The 23,348-nt window shown below is 45.6% G+C and overlaps 1 protein-coding gene across 6 annotated transcripts in view; it reads left to right on the top strand.

Annotated features, from left to right (window-relative positions):
- TMCC3 (transmembrane and coiled-coil domain family 3) overlaps positions 1-23,348 on the top strand; it is a 139,400-nt gene that overhangs the window by 77,945 nt on the left and 38,107 nt on the right. The window contains exon 1 of one of the 6 annotated variants that reach the window (XM_084506265.1): positions 7,692-8,064. The exons of 2 other annotated variants lie outside the window; for them this stretch is intronic. Coding sequence is in view for 1 of the 4 variants with exons in the window: in XM_084506261.1 (XP_084362387.1) it covers positions 15,646-15,723 (78 nt within the window). In the remaining 3 variants the exon portion in view is untranslated. Of the gene's footprint in view, positions 1-7,691; positions 8,065-15,563; positions 15,724-15,771; positions 15,889-23,348 lie in introns of those variants that run through there. 3 more of the 6 variants (XM_084506263.1, XM_084506261.1, XM_084506266.1) reach the window with 3 other exon arrangements.

Raw genomic sequence — 23,348 nt, 5'->3', positions numbered from 1 at the left:
CAACTCACTGCTTGAACAGCAATGCATTTGAAGTGTCAGGAGTCACTAACTCAGCTGGTCATTGCACGGTGATGCATTGGATATATAAGTGTTGGTTAAAGACCAACTAAGGGTACAGAAGTACTGCAAACAACTGCACAGATAGCAAGCAATACAGAGTTCTTAATTTGCAGTCTGCATCAGTATTTCTTCTGTATCATTATTATTACTTGGTGGGCTATTTAAATGCCTACTGAAAATTAAATAAGATCCTATCTTGACACAAATAGAATGCATTAAAGGAGGCAATGTTAATGGAACAGAAAAATCTAAACGCTATTTATGGCCCACTGTCTGTGGAGGTATTTTTCTTAAATTTCTCAAAATGGGGAAGCAACATAACCACTCAGAGCTGTATATGCCAGTAGAATAACTATTTGTCCAGAATATTGTTTTCTGGGAGACTCTAATTTATGCATTCCAAATGCTTTGCTGGGTGACAGTAGTTCAAAATAAAGAATATTTTTTGCAGAAATGTAATCATTATCTTTAGCTGTAAATCCCCATTACTCAGTGAAAATTGTTGATGCTTATGTTCCTGTAATTGCACTATCATTTTAACTGGCATTTTAATTAAGGCTCTTCTGCTAATCAGCTCAAAACTGGGGGCCATTTGTTGTGCACCTGAATTCACAGACTAAAATGAACACGATGGAGAAGTAAACTCTGTGTAGAATTTTGGAGAGTTATTTAAAATAATGAAATAGTTGCAAGTGCCAAACTAACGTGAAATCAAAGCCACTGAGAGCATGCCTGGTGTGGCTGTGGGAGCAGCAGGTGAGGTGATGACTCCGTGACCTACTTTGCAGGGCAGGTTTGTTGGCATTAATCCTTCCGGTAGCTGAGAACCAGAATTCCACATCTGATGATATTGCTGCCCACATGCTGGTAAGGGGAAGTCTGTGATGGCAGTTTTAAGCACAGCGGTGATTTAGCTCTCTGTAATTCACCCTACCTGACTCAACGTGTTGTCCTTCTAAATAGGAGGTTGGTGTGTTTTTCTCCTCTATGTGTTTTATCCCTCTTTTTCAATTCCTCTTGCTCTGCAACTTCAAATAGTCCAGAGCTTTAAGGAATCCTTTATGGTGGTAGAACTCAGCAGTGTAATGTCTGGGAAAATATAGTTAAGACTAAGCATGCAACTGGTGTGGTTAGAGCTTGTCTTGCATTTAATTATTGATCCTAACTTATTTGAACTATACAGTAACATACGTCTGCTTGCTTGGGAGTCTCAGAATTCAAGCTTGCAAGGAACAGTGTTACAGCCTCCAAAGGTCAAGAAAAATGAGCAGCCAATGCAGATTAGAGGAGTTTTATAACAGTAGTGGTTGGTAGAAACAAGGTTTAAAATCTTTCTGTGAACCACATATCAGACACAGGTTTCTATTGTCGGGACTGGGAACTCAGTGAAAGGATGATGACCTCAGCTGAACTTAATTATCTTGTTGTATAATGGTCATAAAAAAGGGGAGAGGCTTAGAAACACTTCCTTTGCTGTTCTCGTCTAAGTGCTGGGCAAGGAGTCATGGGTTGAGGTTTTTTGTGTGTACGTGCATGCTTCAAATCTGTGCATGTGTTTTCTTTTTTCATACGGTGTTTTAAAAAGATTGTGAGAGAATTTAAAACTTGACTTGGTTACACAGGTTATTTAACTGCTGAGGAACATGGGGGCCACCCAACCCATGATGATTATGCTAGACAATATAGATCAATGGTTTACAGACCAGCTGTAATGTTCTAAGAATAGGGCAGCTTCTCAGTTTTACAACATGGGCAGAGCCTACGCACATGCTGCTGGGTTCATGCAGGACACCAAACAACCCTCCAGCAAGTCACAGAGTTCAAGTTTCCTATGAAATGGTGCCACTATGTCTGTCTGGCTTCTCTCAGCAGTTGTGTCTTCCTTGGAGAGCTTCACATGAGGGTGATGGTGAGGTATTTTAAACGAAACACAAAAAAATGCTTGTTCCTCTGAAGAATGCAGGCATACAGCCACTGCTCAAACTTTCCTGGTCTCCTTTCTTGGCCCACGTCCTCCTGCTTTCTCCTCTCCGTGCATCCAAGATAATGGTGCAACACATGGGTTAAATGTAAGACTTCTTGAATGAAAAACGTATTTACAGCAACAACACAGGAAACAAATATCAATAGAAGTGGTTTTATGGTTCACAGTTTCATTGATGTTTTCAGCTTTAAACTGATTTAAGATTTTTGTGAGGTAGATGACCCATGGCAGGTTACACAGACATTTCAAGTTACATAAAAATGTTAAGGCATGGTCAAGTGCTCGTGCATGCTCCTGGGGATTAAAAGGTTACTTCAGATTTTAGTGTTTTGTTTGTTTGCTTGCTTTTTCTGTGCATTTTATTTTGAATCTTGTGTTGTATGGATGGAGGCAGAGGTAGCAGGTTGTTCAATAGGCTATCTGTGGAGCAGGAAGGTTTTGTCCAAGTGTTTCAGGTATCCCCAATCCTGTGCACGGCAGACGCCAGACGCTGCCTGCTCTCCTGTCAGCTCCTTGCTCGGGACTCCTCTCTTATTTTTAGGCCTCCAGAGCAAACTTCAGCAGCTGGTCCTGTTCCCCTGCCCTCGCCACCATCCCACTCTTGTAGAGATGCACCTGGAGAATGGTCACCAAGCCATGTTGCCCCCATCACTGCCAGCGCTGCCCTCCCAAATAGGAAGGCCACAACCACCGCCATAAAGCCAGAGCTGCTGACGCTGCACTTGTCCCCGCATTCATCTGGAGGAACCAGCTCTGTAGATAAGGCCGGGGGCGGGTTTCATATGGCAGAGCCCAGCCTGAGGATTCACCAGGCCACGTGGAGGACGTGTGGGAGCAGGATATTCCTGCATGCTGCTCCTCAGGGCAGGGCGAGCGGCAGCTGCCCCACGGGCCCTGCGCCTCAGGGCAGGCCTGGCCCCAGTGAAAGGAGTCGTGCACTGCCTCAGGGTGCTCTGCTATGGGCAAAGCTGGGGCTAAAACGCCTGCACGGCAGGCTGGTTTTGTGTTTTTTTAGGCTTCCAGTCTCCAATATCAGTGTTGACAAATATAAGCAGATTGTTTACGTTGAGTTCTCTCACCTCGGGACGAGTTTGAATCCCGGTACCATTGCACTACAGATGCGGTGGGTTGTCTCAGGCAAGCTTTCGTGCGTCCTGCAGTGTCACCCTGCACAGCCGATTGCTGGGTGGTGTTGCCACGCTGTGTATTAGCTGTAACTTTTTCGGTGCCCACGTGCTTTTAACTTCCCTTGAAAAGTGGCTGCTGCCACAAAATAACCCAATTTCTGTTATTATTCTAACATTTAAATGACATAGCACGGTCAAAACAAGCCATCTGTGCTGACAAGAATGTTCCACCCGTACACAGCTGAGGCGTCAGCCTTCAGCAGCAGAAGAGACCCAGCTAATGGCATCCATCTCCCTTACAATTTATTTCAAATTCATCCGTCTGAGGCATCCATCCTCTGCCTTCCATCTCTCAGAGAGGCTGACAGAAATGAGATTAGTTGGAAACCATCTGAGGGGTGAAATTCATCCTGCGCTGACACAGAGCATGGAGCCTGCTGCAGAGATAGCTGCAGAGGGATTCTGCTCCTGGAACGGTGTCATCTACATACCACTTGGGTATAGCTGTCTGTGCTGTGCTAAGCACAACTGATCGAAGGAAATTTTATACATACATATATATAAATTAAAATACCCTTCAGACTGGTATTTGAAGGATCCCTGTATGTGTCAAGTCTTTCAAGAAAGCCACAAAATCAAAGGACGCAGAAAGATCAAGGTTGAATATTAATCAAGGGTTGCAGCAGGAGGGCTTTCAGACTCCCTGGGTAGTGGTGTTAGTGCTGTGGCTATGTCTGAAAGTTAATGCCATGTTTTTTTCCCCTTGTGTGTGTGTGTGTCAGTGCCTCACCTCCAGATCTTCAGGAAAGAGAGATTAGTAATTAAGTAAAAAGACCGAGTAAATTATTCAGGGAAAGTTTAGTTTTAATAAGTGATTCATATACTATAACCCTGATTAATTCAGTAAAATACCAGTTTGCCTTTGAAATAAACCTCATGGAAGAGGCATTGACCGTAAATCAAGTCAACAACTTGTATGTGCCCATTTTTATTACCTGGAAAACAGAGCTTTCATGATCTCTCTCAGGTACCACATGATCTGACAAGGTCAGCATATTCTTCAAAGTACTTGCATAAGTACATCAGTGTCCTTGCAAAACTATGTGAAATTCAGAGTACACAGAATGCCTCCTGAGCATCCATTGCAGTCAGTGCCTCACCTACCTGGTAAATCCTGCCACGGCTGCTCCAGGGACCGACGCTGATCGGTGCTGACAGCATGACCTACAAGGTCGAACAAAATTGTGGCCTCTCATGCATAGGAATCCCTGCATGTCTAAGCAGCAGCAGCACTAGTATGCTGATCAAATCCTTGACAATCAAAATCACTTTAATTACTGCCATTAGACTTGAAACAGAGGTAACATACATGCAGAAACCTAGGATATATTTTTGAAATTTCTGATGAGCAACAAACTGCTGTCATGTAGATGGCCTTCAGGTAGCTTTTCTGCACTCCTTCAGTTCAACCCTAGTAACTGACTGTCCTGCTGGAAGCGATCCTGCCAGCTTGCAGGCCCACCTATAAAGCTGGCTTTCCTCACTGACATGACAAAACACTGTAGCTGCTCAGTGTTAAAAATCAAGTTCTCATAAAGTGTCTCATACTTGTGATTCAAGAAATGATGCTGTGATCTTACAAGTTATTGCATATTCTCTTTTTAATGAGTATTTATATATACAAATACATGTATTTATGTTTATATTTACTTGAGATATCTAGATCTGCACAAGGAAGTGTGACTGAGGGCTCTGTATCCAACATTCAAAGGTATCCATACGTCACAGAATTTGTGGTGAAAATTACTTTCAAGTTTACTAAAAAGCAACATTTTATTGCATGTCTCCAGTAGGGCTGTAATTAGCCACAGACTCTGGTGCTGCATCTTATTTGAGTGGTTCTGCAGACCATGAGAAGAATTTGTTCCAGTTACAGGACTGATTTCTTCTGTGGTTTATTGGCTGTCCACACTTTGCTGAACTAAAACCCATTAGTGGTAGCAGAAGAGATTTGGAAGGATCCTTAGCTGTTGTAAATTGGTAATGGTTTCAGACTTCAACAGGTTTGTCCCAATTTCTTGACATTTACAAAAATCTGTTGCTCAGAAACCCCTACAGTCAAGCCATGCCATGCAGAACAAGTCCATTTATTCTTTTTCTTGGGGTAAATGCTCTCTTTGAGTCTGCTACACCCCTCCTGAAACAGCTAACTTTCTCCCCCCTGCCCTGTTTTACTATTTACTCTTCATCTAACGCAGTGCCCACTTGACAGCTGCTCAGACTTGTGGCAGACGATGAGGAAGGCACGATGTGTGTGTTCCCCGGCACGCTGCCCTGTGCCACAGCTAAACTGCTCTGCCTGTGAAGTGCGGGAAGTCCGGGGGAGGCATAACTAAATAATGTGTGTTTATAGATGCGCATGTCTGTGGAACGGCTAATGAGCAAAGAAAAGATAGCTCGCACAACGTATTTTTAACCTTGTCAAGTTTTCTGTCTAGTATTTTTATTTCTACAGTGCAGAATAAGGACCTGTTGAAAATAGTGGGTGTTCACGTGCCACTTTAAGCATCCTTCACGACTGCTGAGGAACACTGAAAAACCAGAGGAGGGGGAAATGCTCACATGCAGGTGTTTATCTGCTGTGTGTAGATCGGATGGTACAGAAGGAAACAAGAGGGCTGTATCTAGAAGTTTTGGGGGAAGAGGTGTCAAGTCAAAATGAGGTTTGTCTGAGTAGAGGTGCTGAGGATTTAGCTCTGTGCATGCAATAAGAAAAAGCTTTCCATAATTAGAGAACATGCCTTCTGGGGGGGAAACCTGATAGTTTAGGGTCTGTTAATCTCTTCTGTTTTTAAGTCACTTATGATTTTGATAGATGGGTTGAAGATGTCTTGCTGAGAACAGTTACTAAGCATTTGTTTGTTTTTATTCTCGTCTTAAGAAGAGAACTCACTTTAAGGATTTTAAATGCTCAGGGACATTGTTTAACTTTCAGATGTTTACTCTGCCGCCTGTCCACATTCACTACAGAGGAATGCAAGAAATCTCTGCTGATTTCATTGAGTTCATCTGCTTTTTTCTGCATCAGTGATGCTGAGTTGTGTACAGATGTGCCCTTGTTTTGGATGCCTTAGAAAAATAAATACATTATGGTCTGGGGGGCTGACCAGGCAAAGTCCAGATAACTAGAGGAAATTTCCATATCAGTAGCAAGAGTAAATTTTAAACAGATTTAGTGAAGCATCCCCAGAAGATGACACTTTCTTACAGATGACACAAGGGCATAGGTTTCCTGCTGGGTCATTTATTTTGGTTATATAGAGAGTCCTTCCCTTTCCTAGATCAGATAACTGTTTGAACTGTTACCTTAGATGTTTTATCTCCACAGATGTTCTAATGCCACATTTGCATTTTCCTCAGTCCTTCGGGCAGTCCTGTTAGTTTTCATCTCTCCCTCGTCAAAACTTCAGCAGCTGGTATTGTGATACCCAGAGAGATGACTTTTCCAGATATGATTGCTGATCTCAGGTTCACCAGAAGAGTCATTCTGAAGCTTCCTGCAAGGTTTTTGCTTGGATGAAGCTGCTTGTGGTATTTCCAAGGCCTGAATGCACTACACTATTTTTGAAGTTCTGTTAGAAAAGGGGGAAGCAGTCCATTTTGGGGTGCTCGTGCTCATACAGCTCTCCATACATAAATGTTAGATGGCTTCACACTTGTCTGTATCCCCATTCCTTATCTTTTACAAGGTTCTTAAATCTCTATAAAGATCCACAGTATACTGGTGGCAAGGGTCTGGATGCAAACATACTCAACGTGCTGCAACACAACAAAAAGCATGGCAGCTAGGAATGTGATTTCATGATTGATTTAAATCCTCACTTCTGACTTCTGCTGGACTCTGCATCCTGCCTTCAGGCTGCCCACTTGCCTAAGTCAGCCCCGCTGCTTGAGGAGCTGTGCAGCCAGCCAGATGCTAATCGAACTAATTTCTCTCTATATTGCAATCTAACAATTTACTTTGTTTTGACAGAGGTGGTTGTCACCTGGACCAGCTCTCTGACCTGCTCTACATTGTTGTATCCAAATTACAACCCAGCCTCAAGGGTAAGATACTAGACCAAACACAGGCATTATAGGTACACATCCCACTACCATGACAATACATGTGTGTGTAGCATTACAGGGTAATGAAACGATCATTTCTGCATGCTAACTCCGAAGCAGGGTCACCCAAGCAGTCTCTGTTTTTTGTTGCAGCTTAAGAGTGTGATATAAATCCACCTCCGCCTGTGTTACTGCCCGAGGGCAGCCTGCACGCCTTTATGCCATGTCTGTATCAGTAATGGGCCATTTGAGTTTATGGCCCTGGGGCCTCTGATACCATCCCGTGCCGGTGATTTCAGGGCCACTGATGTCATCCTGCTGGGAGCACCTACCTGGAGCTCTGATCATTCTTGTGTAGGCAGTCTTTATCTACGCGGCGGTGGCATATATATAGCGAGCCCTTTTACAGCTGCGTGTTATTACTCTCCGTGCAGTTCCAGCAGCGCTGCAGGTATGTTTCCCAGAACTGCTCTGCTTCCCAGCCAAGGCAGAACAGTTCCTTTCAGCCTAAGCAAATCCTCAAGCCATGCCTAGAGTTTCAACAGTGCAGAACAGAACAGAAGGAAAATGGTAGGTTTTTTTTTTTTTTTTGTGAAAACCTGTGACTGCAATGAAAAATATTTTTTTTTCTCTTAAGAAAAAAAACCAGCACAGGACTATTTTATCTGCTGAGATTTCAAATGGTGAAAAGTTTGTACTACTTTTTTTTTTTTTTAATTGAAAACATGAGAAAATACTTTGTTTAGGAAAAAAGCAACCTCTCATTGTAAGGAATGCAAGATTTTGGTGAGTGTTAATGAAGATTATGTTCCACCATTTCATGACTGTAGCAGACCTGTTTGTCTGAGATGCTGAAACTTGTTGGATTTGTTGAGTGTCAGAGCAGGTGGCGAGGTACGCACACTTTCCATTCATACAGTAGGTCTTTGCAATGCCAGTTGCTTCTGAATAGTTTGTGTTTATTGTTGTAATATGACTTCTCCTCAGCTAAAACTGCTGGACAATGAGCTGTCTTACTTTGTCATGACTTTTATACGCCTGGTCACCAGAGCTCTGAATTACTTATGATATATACCATGTTGCTGTTAGACATTTTATGTTGCTATTAGAGTTTACATATTGCTTCAATGATTTCTACTAAGACATGTGATTACAAACGTTTCAAAGTCTACATGTAATAATTAATCTTTATTAGCATAATAGGAAAGTTGGAGTATTCAATTTCTCCGCTCATAATAATTTAAATAGAATTGTTTATAAGGTTGTGCATGTGAGGCACACAAACAGAAATAAATTCAAGGGAACATTGTAAAAGAACAGTTTCACTAATAAGTCTCTAATTATTTTTAATAATTTTCAGTTTTCTTCCGTGTTTTGATTTGTAAGCATGTGCCTGTTAGCTTCCTGTTGATAAGGTCACGCCTTTGTATTGGGCTTGAAAAATCTATCTGACGTCTGGAAAATCATTGGCCTGAGGTGGTTACACAGAAGTGGGGAGCTCGTAGCTCGAGCAGAGGCAGTTCCATGCCATCGTTCTGGATCAGACCAACCCCAACCCTGCTGACATGTATTTAAAATTTTATTTTATTTATTTATTTAAGGCAGGAGGACAGACAGCTTCATCTTTCAGAAGCTCTTGAGGCTAGCTGGTGTTGGATGGGGCAGCAGCTCTGGGCAGTGGGAGGGCAGAGGGCGTTCGGCTCTTCCAGGCACGGAGCTGCCCGGCTGCTGCGTGTCTCTGCTGAGCTCTGCAGCGGGGCCAGGCTTCAGCGGGCACGGGGGCTGGCTGAGCTTCTTTCCCTTGGCATTGCTTCGCATAAAAGTGCTTGATCGACATGGCTCTAGTGGGTAAAAAGGTAAAGAAAAAGGCCCACTCTTCATGTAACTTGAGTAAGAAAAGCTCAATTAGCAAAGTTACGCTGGGGGGAAAAAAAAAAAGAACAAGGTTACTAGTTTTGTTCCAGAAAATTATGTTCCTATACGGCAGAACAGGAATTCTCACTGACAGATGTTGTATCCCCACCATTCCACATTCAGGTGATCTCACGTATACATTTTCCTTTCACGGAACTTCAGGGGACAACTCCCCTGAAATGCTAGGACTGTACCTTGTGTTGCTGCAGTTTCCAACAACATTGCAAAGTATGCTGCTGTTTATCTAGTTCTGCTAAAACTCAGGTCTCGGGGATTAAAAATAAACCACAAAACTGTTGATTTCTCATACATTTTATTTGTTGTAAAAGAACAAAGCAGAAGAATTCAATCTTTCAAAAATCGTCGCCAGATTTCATAACAAATGATAGCTTATGAATTTACGGTTTTGAAAGGTTCAAGAGGGCATGAGTTGACGTTAAAAGTTCAGGTATTTTTTTCTTAGTATCTGTATTATCTCACAGATGTAAAAATAGAAATAATGTTACATTGTGATCTAAATCATTATTTCAATAGTCAAAGTTATATAGTTCTGATCCAGAAAAGTATGTAAACAGGTGCTACAGTTTGGTGTTGTGAAGAATAAATACTCCTGGAAAATTTATTGCAATTAAGCAGAAAGGCATTTTGGCTTTTCTGCTTAGTTGAGGTTACTTCACATCCCTGTCACCCAAATCAGAGATGAATGTCATATGTTTAGGTCCGGCACATTGAGAAGTAAACTGGAAGGAGCTTTCTGTTTGTACTGTGCTTAACCGTGTTGTATTAATGCGTGATAACCCATCAGACAACATACGTAACGCAGTTCCCCGCACAGGTGATTGTAAAGGAGAGCTTTCATGTTGCAGTGCAAAAAGATTTAGCAGAACCACAGTTAGATGAGTCATAGGTGCTCGCCTGATAGTGGTGAGGAAACTCGAGCTTCATTCTGGTGTCTGTAAACAGAGAGTGACTGTAGTGAAACCCGAAGGGCTGCAGCAAGTTTCAGGGCTGTACAACACTCACCAGGAAGAGGTGCAGTCTTACTTGTATAATCATTAATTTCTCTGTCCTCTGATAACCCGTCTGTATTTTCTGGCTGACTGGCAAAGAAGTCCTGCTCCAGCATTTGACATTGTCTGTTGGTATGGAAATCATTGATGCCACACATTTAGTGTGACATAATGCATAGAGTCACAGCCATGCAGTGCGCTTCACAGGCAAAGAGAATTGACAGGTTCCTACCCAGCACAATCTCTGTGTGCAAGCAGAAGCCACAAATTGGGCTGAGGTGTCTGTGGAGCTGCAGCCAAAAAGCAGTAGGGTGAAAGCTGTGGTGCTCTTGTATTCACTTACAGGGCCTTTAGGAGCCCAGGTGTCAGCTACCCAGCTGCACACAACTGCGAGCGCTTCTCTGAATGGTGGGTAGAGGTGGCATGCCCTGAGAGCAATTCTTCTGCTCATGGGCTATATCTAGTCTACGCTTTTGCCTTGTTTATTTTAATTTGGGACAGATGATCTCACTGATATAACCATCAGGGTATGCAGATTTAGGCTATGTACCTTCTGGCTGCAGTCTGAATGGTTTGGATGCAAGTTCACACTCACATTTTGGAAGGGGGCACAGCTTTACGTGCCAGCCAGCTGCAGCCTGGGTTCTGCAAACCTCACAGCAGCAGCAAGGAGGCTGATCTGGGACAGGTTGGATATGCTCATATCCAGCCATTCCCCGTGGGCCCCGAATTGCATACTGTGAAGCAGAATAAACACTGTATGCTGGTGAGCAGCAGCCATTCCCATCGCCCAAGGGAGGCTTCTGTACTTGCCTCTGCAACACGGGTTATCTTTACTGTAAATAGCCGGGTTCCAGGCAGGCTCTCGGCACGGCTGTTATTTACGTCTGCTGAAAAGGTGGCTCTTACTCATAGCACTTAAAATGCAAAACACTGCCGCCATCCTGCAGGTAGTTTGCACTAGTGCTGTCACTGCCAGCAGCAGCAGAGGGGAACTTTGCAGCATAATTTCCTTGTCTGTAGAAGAACAAGAAAGGGACCTGAAGGAGCAAGGGACAATAAATAGTAAGCAGGCGAAGGAAAGAAGAGGAAGGACTTCTGCTACCCCCAACTGGAATTTTTCACTTGCTTCTCTGTCCTTCACCCTCTGTCAGTACACTGCACTGATGGGCCAAGACAGTCCTGGGCTGGGAGCTTTTTCTGGTGTACAGAATGGGTACTCACAGTGTACATGGCTGTTACATCCTGAAAGCTCATAAAAAAAAAAAACCCTCTTGATGAGGAGAGGACAGAGAGGAGAGAAGCTGATTTAAAATTTTAATTAGATACCTGAATGTTTGTCAACATCAGATCTTCTGAACGAACATCACAGCCTGGCAATGCAGCCTGTAGATCTCAGAGTGATCCCTTGGCACTTTGTGTTGGTGCAGACGGAGTATCTCCTTTCCTGTGGGTGTGAAAGGCTCATGCTTTGGCAGAAACACTGAGAACGGTGACCGCGTGCTCGTGGATGACTGCAAGGCCAGTGTCACTCAGCACTGTCCCATTTGCTGTCAGATTTAGAAACGGTGCCGACAGTCTCTCATCACGTAGGACTCTTCCCTGGAGATCAGTCATGACAAGCTTTTGGAAAAAGGTTTGGAGGGCACGTTAAAAAGTCTCTCATAAACAGCCCCAGTATCCTGTTTAGCGTACAGATGTTACCGCTGTGGAAAAAGGGACCTTCACCTCCTTCCTGAGTGTGCCTTGGCCAATATATACTTAGCACTGTATGTATCAGTTGTCCCAACAACTTCAGAACACAGCATTTAATAATAGCACTTTTAATTCTGGAAAGCTCAAGGTTCTCCACGGAAGAAAGGTGATGTGGTTCTCTTCTTATAAACGCGTGCTCCCAGATGGGATGGCTGCGTCTGGAGAGTAGGGTCATTGGATGTCATCATCAAATGGATGACAGCGATGCAGCCCATGCAGGGTCGTGAGATGGGACTCATCCGTAGAAATCTCACGTGGTCACTGCCTCTGCTGCCCCTCCAGGGATCTTACTTTCCCAAAACAGGACAATTCAGGCAAACCTGCACTGACGTCTGTCCCACGGGGAGCTGCATACACTGGTGTATGCCCTTGTTCAATGATCCTAAGCTTAATCGGATCTTCAATAATTTGCAACATTTTTTAAAAGGTCACTTCTTAGAAAAGGACAACAAAATGATGTAAACATCAGGAGTTAATCACTGTGGGTGGTGCCAGCGTCGTGAAGTGAGGAAAGGCGTTGGAAAAGGATGAAGTTACTCTGTGCCTCTAAGGACGGCTGGGAAGTTGATGAATGATTTTGAGAAATCTGAACTTCAAAATGACACAGTGGATGGCTGGGGTGATATAACAGTTCTATCATTAACTTAAACCATAGAAATGAATTTAAAAATTACCTTGTCAGAAGAACAAGGGATGAGAGAATTCATCTAGGGGCTACCACTTCTACCCATGTCACTTTGAGCTCAGCCTCAAGTTCCTGCCAATACTTGGAAGTCTTTGCTTTAGTGGATGGAAAGTTCAGTTGGGAATGGGTGCAGTGTGTGGGAAGAGCATTTATTCCAGGTCTGTGGGCTTCTGAAAATAACAGTGAGAGGAAATATCTAGTGAGGCTGCCAGAAGCACTGTGCTGCGCAGTGTTGTGCCGTGTTCGGGCAGTCCTGCCTTTTGGAGTGGGGAAAGAGAGCTGTGCAAAGCAGCTGTGTGTGTGTGAGGAGAGGGAATTGTCTGTGCTCAGCCAAACAAAATGAAACATGTTCAGTAAATGTGCTGTAGGATAGCGGTCTTCGTGCTCCTTCTACAGACCTGCACAAGGGTGAGGGGGAAGAGTAGAGGGGAAAGGAGCAGCCTTCAGCTGGACTGATGACTGAATGACACCACAGTTTGGTGTACACCTGATTGTATTCTGAAGACACAGATGATCTATCCAGCATAAGCAAGGAGCCCTTTACTGGAGATGCTTGCAAAGAGCGGCACCTGCAGAGGCTGCTGAGATGGCAACAGCTTCTAATTCAGCTTGTGGGAAGGGCTCTTCTCACCTGTGGGATGGGTGCTTCTGCCCAAGCTGCTGTTTCTGCTCCACAGTAGCTTGCTGCCGTGCCCAGCAGGTGTTCCCAGCTGCTCAGCCGGCTGCCCCGTGCTCACAGCTCCTCCGGGAAGCCGCCAGTGCACAGCACTCGGATGCTGCTGGAGCTGGTATGCACGGCAGGGACTGCCACCGCCGATAGCGGTGCCCGAGCAAACAAACCTGACTGGAAGGCACACCTAATGCCACACCTGGGTCTTGTGAGACTGACTGTGTCGTCTTTTCTTCCTAGAAGCTGTGGCAGAAGAGAGTGCTTTCTTCATTTATGGATTGGTATATGTGTTAATACCACTTTGACCAACTGCACACAACTTCCTTCTAATCATATGGTACACACCCCCGTCTTGGAAGAGAAATTTCATGATCTTCCTGCTAGCCTCTGGTATTATTTAAATAAAGCTGATATTATTTAAATAAAACTCTACATTTTTGAATCAACTATGATTTATAGTAAGCCTTCTATTACTCAAAAGCCAACCAACTGAAGCCTTTTATGTGCCCTTTTTCCGTCTACCTATCCTCTCTATGCTTTGATCAACTACAGCTGGCAAGGCTTAAAAAAAAAATCCTGAAAGTTTCTGAGGAAGTGAGGACGTTTCATCCTAGGTGCTGGAAATTGCATGGTCCTCTTTGGAAATGTGCAATTATCACTTCAGTGAAAACCCCAAACCCACAACATTTGCCTATTTAATTATTCTTACTGACCTTTACCTCCAGAGTTTCCCTCCGTCGGGCACATTTTGAGTCATGAATTAACTTTCATGTCTGAACTGAGGGACTGAAGAAATCCAGTTCCCATTTTAAAGCTTTTTTCCCGACAGCCTTCCAGCTTCAGCTGTCTTGTCCAGCTACATGAGTATAGGAAGAATGGCAAGGCATCACTTGTGTGCAGGCAGCCTGTGTGACTTGGGTTACACCAATACTGCACAGGGCAAATAATGATCTTTGAATTTGGGATAACTTTGTAAAAGACTGATGTTAGAGTTGAAGAAGAAACACCTGCCAAGAAGGTTAGTTCTAGGATTTATTTTTTCCCTTTGGAATGTCAGTTCTTTCATTTCTGAAAACCTCACTTGATGAAAACAAGGAGGCCCTTGTGTCAGATAATTCCCTCTGATAGCGGTGTTATCTCAGTACATGAGATTCCAATAAAAATGTAAATAGTGGCAGGGATTTATTTATTTTTTCTGCTGTAATCCCCTCCAGGGCAGTTCCCTGTGTTGACATGTATATATGTTTATACATGCGTATGCCCTGGGACTCTTGCTGTCTCTCACTAGAGAAGAAAGGCGGCGTGACTCATGCACGCGCATCGCAGCAGCTGCCTAAAAGGTGAAGCCCTCATTCACTTTGGAAGGAACTCCACGTTCACTTTGTGTCACAAAGAAGAAGTGGTGACAGCTATTATACTCATTCCAGGAAAGGGAAAAGTACTTCTCAGGTACAATTTGCTGAGTGACTATAGAAAGAGTATTCAGCTTTTACTTTTCAAGAGTTTAACATGTGTTCAGCGTTACTGATTTAAATGTGCTTCTTGGCATAGGTATTCTGAAAATAAATGCAAAAAGAATTCTGCTCAGCTCTTAGCAATTTAAGTAGAGGGTGATGCGCTGCAAGATGTGTTCACAAGCATGGTTTGGAGCTCCCGTATGCTAGCACACTGAAGGGTTTATCTCGTATGTGTAACAGGGACTGAAATGTCATCGGTTGTCATGCTCCACCGCTTTGGAAACTGTGAGCACTGATTATTTAGGGGCTTTGACGGAATTTGTGTGCTTTGTGGAAAGCCCTGCGTGTGGGGGACTCCCCAGGTGTGGCACCCAGCCGTGCCCAGGGCGCCTCACCCCATCCCAAATTGTCAAAACCTTGCGCTGATACCGCCCTGAACGGCACCATTAGGGCTTCTGGTGCCTCATGTCGGATTTCTGAACCTTTACGGTTTGGTGGTGCTTTGTGGGGCTTCCCTGCGGCCACGGCACCTCGGTTAGTGCAAATCTACCACAGGAGGAGGACTCGAGGTGGCCACTGGAGTCCATCTGGAGGGTGAGGAGCCGGAGATTTCCTGAGGAGCCCCAACCAAAGCGGCAGGAGGACGGGGGCTGCGACTGTGGGGGCTGTGACTATGGGGGCTGTGGCTACCAGCTCAGCTCTCCCCGTCCCGGTGCGGAGGGGTTAAGGCGGGTGTGGCGGCTGAGGCGCCGCCGAGCCATGCCGCCTCCCCCCGGGCGTGCCCGGCCCTCCCGCGCCGCGCCGCGCCGGCCCCGAGCCCTCAGTAGCGCGGCCGGGAGCGGGGCTGCGGGTAGCGGGACCCCCCCCCCAGCCGCCATGCCGGGCAGCGACACGGCGCTGGCCGTGGACAGGACGTACTCGGACCCCGAGCGGCACCGGCGCCGCAAGACGCGGGTAAGGCGAGGGGATGAGGGGGGCAGGCAGCGCGCAGCCCCCGGGCTCGGCTCCCACAGGTGCGGGGCTGTAGGGCAGGCGGCTCCTGCTGCGGGCTGTGGGGCTGGGGGAGCTGCTCAGCCCGCTCGGGGTCAGCAGGACCCCCCCGCTGTCCTCGGTGCCCAGGTGAGAGCCCGGGTGCGCTGCTAAGCGAGCTTTTTTCCAGTTTGAAACGTGGGGATTAGGTCTGTGTGTGAAGAAAAAGGTGTTGGTTCGGCTTTCTGCTTCTTCACGACCGACTTGTAGGGTGCTCCTCATCCTGCAAGCCGGGTGCAACAGCCACAACGCAGTAAGGGGTTTTGTGTGTTGCCTTGGTGTTGCTCGTAACGAGTCGAGCCAGTTGGTTTTCCCCCATTGCTTTTGCTGGAAGAGTTATTTGCTCTCTAACTTAATGTGGCCGTGGAAGAAAGTTGCTTGCCTTCAAGGCTGATTTTGAACATGCTTAGGAGTTGAAACAGAAGCCTCTGTCCTATGGTCTAGTTGATCTGCTTAAAAGCGTGAGGTACCGTGGTTAACATTCAGCGCAGTGCCTGCATATGGAAAAATAAATCGCGCTCTTAAGACAGCTTCATGAAGGCACTGGGCTTCCGTCTGGTTCTGAGTTTATTTTCGTCAGGTTTAGCCTCTCCTTCTGTTTCTGCAGCCATGGGAGTCGGAAATGTAACTCACTAAAGAGTTCCTAGAGTCGCGTATAATTGCGTTGCTCCAGGGTCTAGGCTTTACAGGTTGTGCCAGATCTCATGCAACCTGCAGTATAATTGGCAGGGGTGGTAGCAGCAGGTTGTATATTCCAGATGATGGCAAGAGCTTGCACTAAATCCATTTGTGCTTATTAGGGACAAATAGGATTTTTTCCTGGGTAACTTCTACATTCCTCTTAATGCCTTAACCAGAGGAATAGAAATGGCCAGGCTCTGGAGCGGCTACAATCGGTGGTATTGCGCAGGAAAGAAGCAAGAAAGCAGGATGCTGTTTCTCTCTTAGAGACTGAATAAAAAGCAGCTGAGCAGCTGGAGATAAACCTCCTGTTCTGAAACATTCATGGCATAAAGCAACACAGAGAACAAACACAGCAGGACAGGGTTGGTGGGAGGATGCTCAGGGAACCCAGCACACCTGGGGGACCTGCCAGGGTGAAGAAGGTCTTGGAGCTGGTTATATCGGCGTGATGGGGACAGCACGCAGTAAATAGGGGGAGATGCACTTAATACAGCTTGGGGGAAGGAGCAGCAAAGTAGTTGCTGGGCCTCATAGTCTGCCTAAAACAGGCTACTGAGTCTAGTTTTGGGGTGGGGAGGTTCTGAAGGACTTCCCCGGCCCTGTGGCTTGCTGCCTGTGTCCTTTATGCCCCTCTAAGGATTTTTCTCGTGAGAAAGTAAAGCCTTTTGTGGATGGGGAAGAAGACTGTGCCACAGCTGTAGGAAGGCATCACCAGATTCAGTTTGCAGAAGTGCTAGAGCAACTTACTGTGAATGTAGCCTTCTGAGTTTGTAAATATTAGTATCTGAGGGGAAAAGGTTTTACAATTTGTGTTGCAGTTAAAAACCACCTTCGGCACAATGCAACGGGTCTCTTCGGTACCTTCCTGTTTGAGGCCACTTGGAGTATGGCTTCCTGGGCTGTGCTAACAACTTTCTGATGAACCACGTCACGTTTTGTGCAAAGATCCCAGTGCCTGAAAGAAAGAAAATACTTTAATGAGGGGCAGCCAAGCCGTTCTTAACGTGGGGGGATTTACTGCTGCCTAAGGAGGTCAAGTACTCGGAGGGAGAGGTCGGGCGCCTGTTCCCTTCCCTGGCCGAGTCCCAGGAGCGTGGCAGCACGGGGCAGGGCATAAAACCTCTGCAGCGTAATGGTGCAGGTGCCTTCCTGCTGTGGTATTTCGTGGCAGGGGTGTGTTTGGGCTAGGCTTGTTACCTTGGTTCTGGAAAGTCACCCAGCCCCCCCCAGCTGTCAGGGTGCCCTTCTGGGGTGCTATTCCTGCCTCGCCCCCTCCCCAGCACCAGAGGGGCCGCTGCAGCTCGCTCTGTCTGGGGCACAGGTGGGAGCTGTGCAGGGTGGTTCAGCTCACCTCTGATAATAGCAGCTGCCGCGGGCTGCAGCTTCCCTGCGCTTCGTGTCCACCACTGGTCAGTTCTGCAGCACTCAGAAAACTAACCCAAATCTCTCAAAAACAACCTAAGCCAGGAAGTAGAACGAGATATGGGAGCAACGGCTGCGTTTTCAGCTGTTGTGTACCAAGTGCTGCTCTCACTTGAATGTAGCTTGCCGGACAGCTGAGGAGTGTCTTGGTGCTTTCTCAGGGACTCATTTTTTGCAGCAGGTACTGTAAAATGAGACCAGAGGTGCTCAGGTTCTGTCCACACCAGGCTCCTTACGGGGCAAGTCCGTGCAGAGGGCTGTGCTATCACAGTAGTAATGCTCCTGATGCTCAGACTAGCTTCACTGTGCTAATTTTTGCCTCATTGCGTTAACCTGTGCTTCAGGACCACCCGGCAAGGCCATATTAAAGCTCTCACCTCTCAGTGCTCACCAGCTTGTCCTATTTAGACCTGAGAAGCCTGGGTGCTGATTTTTTTTTTTTTTTTTTTTTTGCTGCTGATCATGGCATTGCTCTTCACCCTTGATCTTTTAACCCTTACAGAGCAAGAGTCCTCCACAGTTCATCAGGGTTATGAATTTATGCGCGTGGCCTTGTAGAAGGAAAGCCCTCTTCTAGCACAACTAAACCACGAGTCCCTTACTGCACCCCATGATAAGTCCCTGCAGTGACACAGCCTGTTTTTAACCAACACCAGGTGCTTGAGACAGAGATGCAGGAAGTCCTAGCTACAGGATTCCTCTCAGGCTGGAGCATATGCAGAACTTTTCGTTAGTATCTCATCCGAAATAGTAACAATTATTTCTTTATGGATCAAGAAAAATCTCACCTGGAACAGATGTGGATGTGCTATTTATTTTTAATCGACAAATGGGGATTCCTATTTTCAATCTTGTTGGGCACTCAGCCTTAGTGAGACTCGCAATAGAACCAGTGTGCTGTGGATGAGCCGATTCTTATCTCAACACAACCAAAAAAAGGCTTACATTAAAAAAAAAAATACAGAAGTCTGCTGCTTTTCTTGTATTCTAGTGATGAAAAATGTCCTCTGGCCTGTCTCTTCTAATTTTCCATGTCTCTTTTATGATCCCTCCCATTCATCTCCTCTGTACACGAGGCAGTCTTTTTAATAATCTCTCCTCATATGGAAGCCTTCCTAAGCCTCTAATCACTTTCATCATCTGCCGAGGATTCCCTTTATTTCTTGTAATCTTCAGTCTATTTAGAGGAAATAGCATAAAGAGATGGAGGAAGATTATTACTATTATTTAAAAACAGTCAAAACAACAAAATCCACCACAGTTTCAGGAGAAATTGAGATTTAATCTGTATTTCTGGTGTTCTTTAAATACAAGGGTCACTTATGTTGAAGAAATGTTTGGTCTGGGCTTTTGTGGCTTCTAACCAAACCTCCAGATACTTTGTGCCCGAAGAACTTCTGAATGGTTTTGTCGCCGTTTCATTTTTTTTGACATAAGATGAGGATAATGTGATGAGACAGAATATTCTGAAATACCAGCTGTAAACCCACAGTGTGTCTAGAGATGTGCGAAGCCTGTCAAAGAGTAGGCTCCATGGTGCAGGGGTATGGGGAACAAGGGAGGGAAGCCTCGATTGTGGGATTAACCCCGTAAAACTGATCAGCTGCATAGAACTGAAGACAAGCCCGTTCATTTAAAACAACTATCCTGGTTTTAATACTTTGTCGCTGTAGAGCTGTTTGGAAAACTGTAACTTTTTTTTTTTTTCTAGCACTAGAAAGGACTGTTGGGAAGTTTACAAAGCAGCTATCGTTCTCTTTTTTTTTTTTTCTTTTTCCTTTGTGTACTTTGAGTTTTGGGATTAAATACATCTAAATGCTAAAGATCAGTGTGAGGTGTAATTTGTTGTTGCCAAATGAAATAAAGGGGGGCAAATGCTGCTGTACAGCTTAGCATGGTGTTGCCGTGCTCCCCCTGATCCTGCGGAGTGAACCTACATGGTAGAGTCACGAGCCATAAGTATTTTATTTTCACCCAGTCCATCTTCTTCCTTCCAATCCAAGATGTAAACAGCAAGTGAAGGTGGGGATTTGTGTTCTTTGCGGGGTTTAAGGTGACTTCTAGGTTTGGAAGTTTTGGAAAGGTACTTAGACCTTTCATAGCTTTGGGTCTCTGCCTGGAAACGTAGCATCTCTGAGGATTTTGTCTCCTTCCCTCTGCTGTGCTTTTGATCCCTCCCTCCTGCATTGGCTGGACTCGCTTGCAGGGCTGGGGCATCTACTGCAGCTCTTTAGATGTTAGGTCTGTTTCAGTCAAACAAACAGCCCCACCGACTTAGCTCCTGGTGGGAAATCAGGGTGCCGGTGCTGCAGGGGCTGCAAACAGCTCCAGCTCCTGGCTTGCCTCTTGGCATTGTCTCCGCAGGTGAGGCTTGAGCTGTGTGCCCCCTGGCACGGGGTCAGCATTGAGGCAGAGCCTGCGAGCTCCTGGCCTCGCTGGCCTGCTGTCAGTGCCCAGGCTGAAAAGATTGCTGCTGCCCCTTGTCTGCTTGTAGTGGTCTTGGCACCACGAGCAAGTGCGCGGCTTTCCTCTTCGCCCCTGGAGCCGAGCATGGGGTGGGTGGGAGAGGAGATGGTGCAGTGTTGGGGTGGGGTGGGACAATTCCCATTTCTCTTTTATATATTTCAGAGGGCGCCGCTTTAGCAATAGTGCAAATCCTCATTAGCAAGGAAGGTCGCATTATTTTTACTATAGGCATTTTCTGCCTATCTTCCCGTAGTCCAAAGGAGGAACGGAGTATTAATATGCAGAGCCAGAAATACCCCTGCTGCTCTAAAGCCTTGACATATGGGGGCTGGTATGCAACTGGGGTGCGTGTGCCTGTGCAGCTCGCCTTCTGCACACTCGCTCAGCAAGCGACAACTCTGCTCAGGCACTTTTTGTATCGTCCTACGTAATCTAAGCTTTAATTTAGGGACAAGAATGGAAGAGGAGGGTTGTCCCTGCTAGCTGAGCTGTAAAGAATATCTGCAAATGGCAAGCTGCGGTGCTGGTACTGTAGAAAGCTGGAACGAGGCTTTTTGTTCTGTTTTTCTTTTTATTAAAAAAAAAAAAAAAAAAAAGAAAAGAATAATACTGAGACTTGTCCCACTTTATTATTGTCATGTTTTTAGTGTTGCAAAAGCATAAAATTGGAGAGGATAGAAGGTAGTAGCAGTGGTTTCCCTAGTTATTTTCTTAGTTACTTACATTATAGTGGATACTCAGACTGTGGAGTGCTTTAGTGGACCTTTGATGCAAAATATTTGGCATCTTGATTAACTGTTAGTGCAGTAGGTACCTCTTACTTGTTTTATTTATTTGTAGTGGTTTGTTAACAGCTCCCTTCCCTCATACATTTCGGTTCAGTAGCCCTGCCCGTAGAGGTTGCAGGGGATGCGAAGCACTAATGCTGTGCTATTGAATCGAAATCAAAGCGTGACGCACGCGGTCCTGAGCTCCAGTTGGACCCTGTCGCTGCCAGCAGTAACCTATGGAACTCGTCCCAGATGAATTAGAGCAGCCTGATGGAAGATTTTCTGCGCGTTAAGCAAGCGCTCTTTGCAGGACAGCAGGTGCTCCTGTCTGTTCGGATGCCAGTCTCATCTGGCTGTAGTCAGGATGGTTTCGGCGGGTTTTCGTCTTTGGTTTTGTTTTGTAAATAAACCACCTTGTAGCAGGCTTGGCTACAAACGTGTGGAAGCATGTGTGCTTTCTGGCAGAGGTTGTGAGGAAAAGAGCAGCCCCTGTGCGTGTGTTTGTTTTAACTTATTTGTATAGATACGCTGAGGATTGCAACAACTGAACATTAAGTAATGGTCTGGGTCGTGTGATTTCATTGGAATAATCAGGCTGTGCCTTTCAAAAAGGCTACTCACATCTACAAGATACTACACCACTGGCTCCTTAAGCATTAAATAAGATTTTATTTTTTTTTATTGACCTGCTAATGCTGTGTTTAAAGCAATGGTTTGTATCTGAAGACAGAACACTGTGATGGAAGCTGGTGTTTTAAGGACTGGGAAGACTGCAGTGCTCCAAAATCAGTTTATGTGAGCAAACGGTGTTGATTTTCAAGGGTGATACAATCCTTTAGAGCAGAGCTGGGAGAAGTGTACATCCTCCTTTCTCACAACAAAAAAGCTTCCTACCACCACCAAAAAAGCCCTCCAGTTCAGGTAAGTAATTCAGCTTGGAGGAAACGTGACGAGTCAGTGCTCTGGGGTCTGCAGACCAGCAGTTTTCAAACATAAGCGGGCTTCCCGTGCTGTACTTGAAGCCTACTGTGACAGGAAGGGAAGCCCAGCTAGGGTAAGTTGATACAGCAAGTCTCTGGTTTTACAGCATGTGCTTCTCCTTTTCTCTTGAGTTATTCCAGTGCATTTAATCCAGACACTGCAATTAAGCTGATACTTACTATTCAAATGCAGAATCCAGTGAATATGCGGAAAACCTGCTGCTCTGTGCCAGCGTGCCCGGACTTCTGGGAGTGCCTCCCAAAGCTGGGGCCAGCAGAGTGGATAGCGCTGACCCCTCGTGTGGTGTGACCCAGCACGGTACCGCCTGGGAGCAAACCGTGCCTCAGCTCCACGCCTTCGCTCTCGCTTCCCAGGAAGGCTCATCCCAAATCCAGTACCAGCACCCCTTACCCTAAACTTGCGCCCTGTCCCAGGGCTTCCCTTGGGGGGCAGCAGCTGGCCCCGAATTGGGAGGCTGGGGGGTAGATGGGTGGTGGAAAGGGGGATCCAGGTGGGACTTTGTGTGCTATGCCCAGTGTAGCCGCTCCCATTTTCTCTCCTCCTTCACCTTTTTTTTTTTTTTTTTTCTTCCTTTGGGGGACTGTCTATGTGCTGTAGGTGCACCCTGGTCACTGAATCACCAGCCTTTTATGTGAGTGCATGAATTCCCATCTGAAAACGATGGGAAACAGGAAAGGACAGAAGAAATGCTTCTTGGTGTTGGGGGTGGGGCATGCACAAGCAGAGGAGGAAAAGGTAATAAAATGTGTGAGAGTGACTAAATCCAACAGATAAGAAACATGCATTTCTCCTGAGATCCATCTTTTGTCAGGCATTTTGTTACATGGAAGCTTTGTTAAATGTCAGCTTTTGCAGCCCTTTCTTCTCTTGCCTGCACCAGTTCGACTGCTTCCCAGTAGCATTCTGACACATTGTCTTATGGAGAAGATGCATCCTGCATCGCATCACATGCCTTTGGATTCTCTTTGGCGTGGTAAAATAAGCTTGACAGCACTTCTTGAATTATGTATCTGGCTTTTTTTATTATTATTTTTTGTACTTAAATCACTCAGGAGAATATGCAGTGTGTTGGAGAAGCTGTGACAAATGTGGATTTGGCTAGAATCACACTAAGAACTTATTCCAAAGGTCAGGTGTAACTTTCTTGTTTCCTTTCTTGACACCACACGTTTATAAAATAAAATGCTTTGGTACTTGTTATTGCTC

The sequence above is a fragment of the Aythya ferina genome (assembly GCF_964211825.1).
Source record: "Aythya ferina genome assembly, chromosome: 1".
Taxonomy (NCBI): Eukaryota; Metazoa; Chordata; class Aves; order Anseriformes; family Anatidae; genus Aythya; species Aythya ferina.
This window is presented reverse-complemented; position numbering and strand designations above follow the sequence as displayed.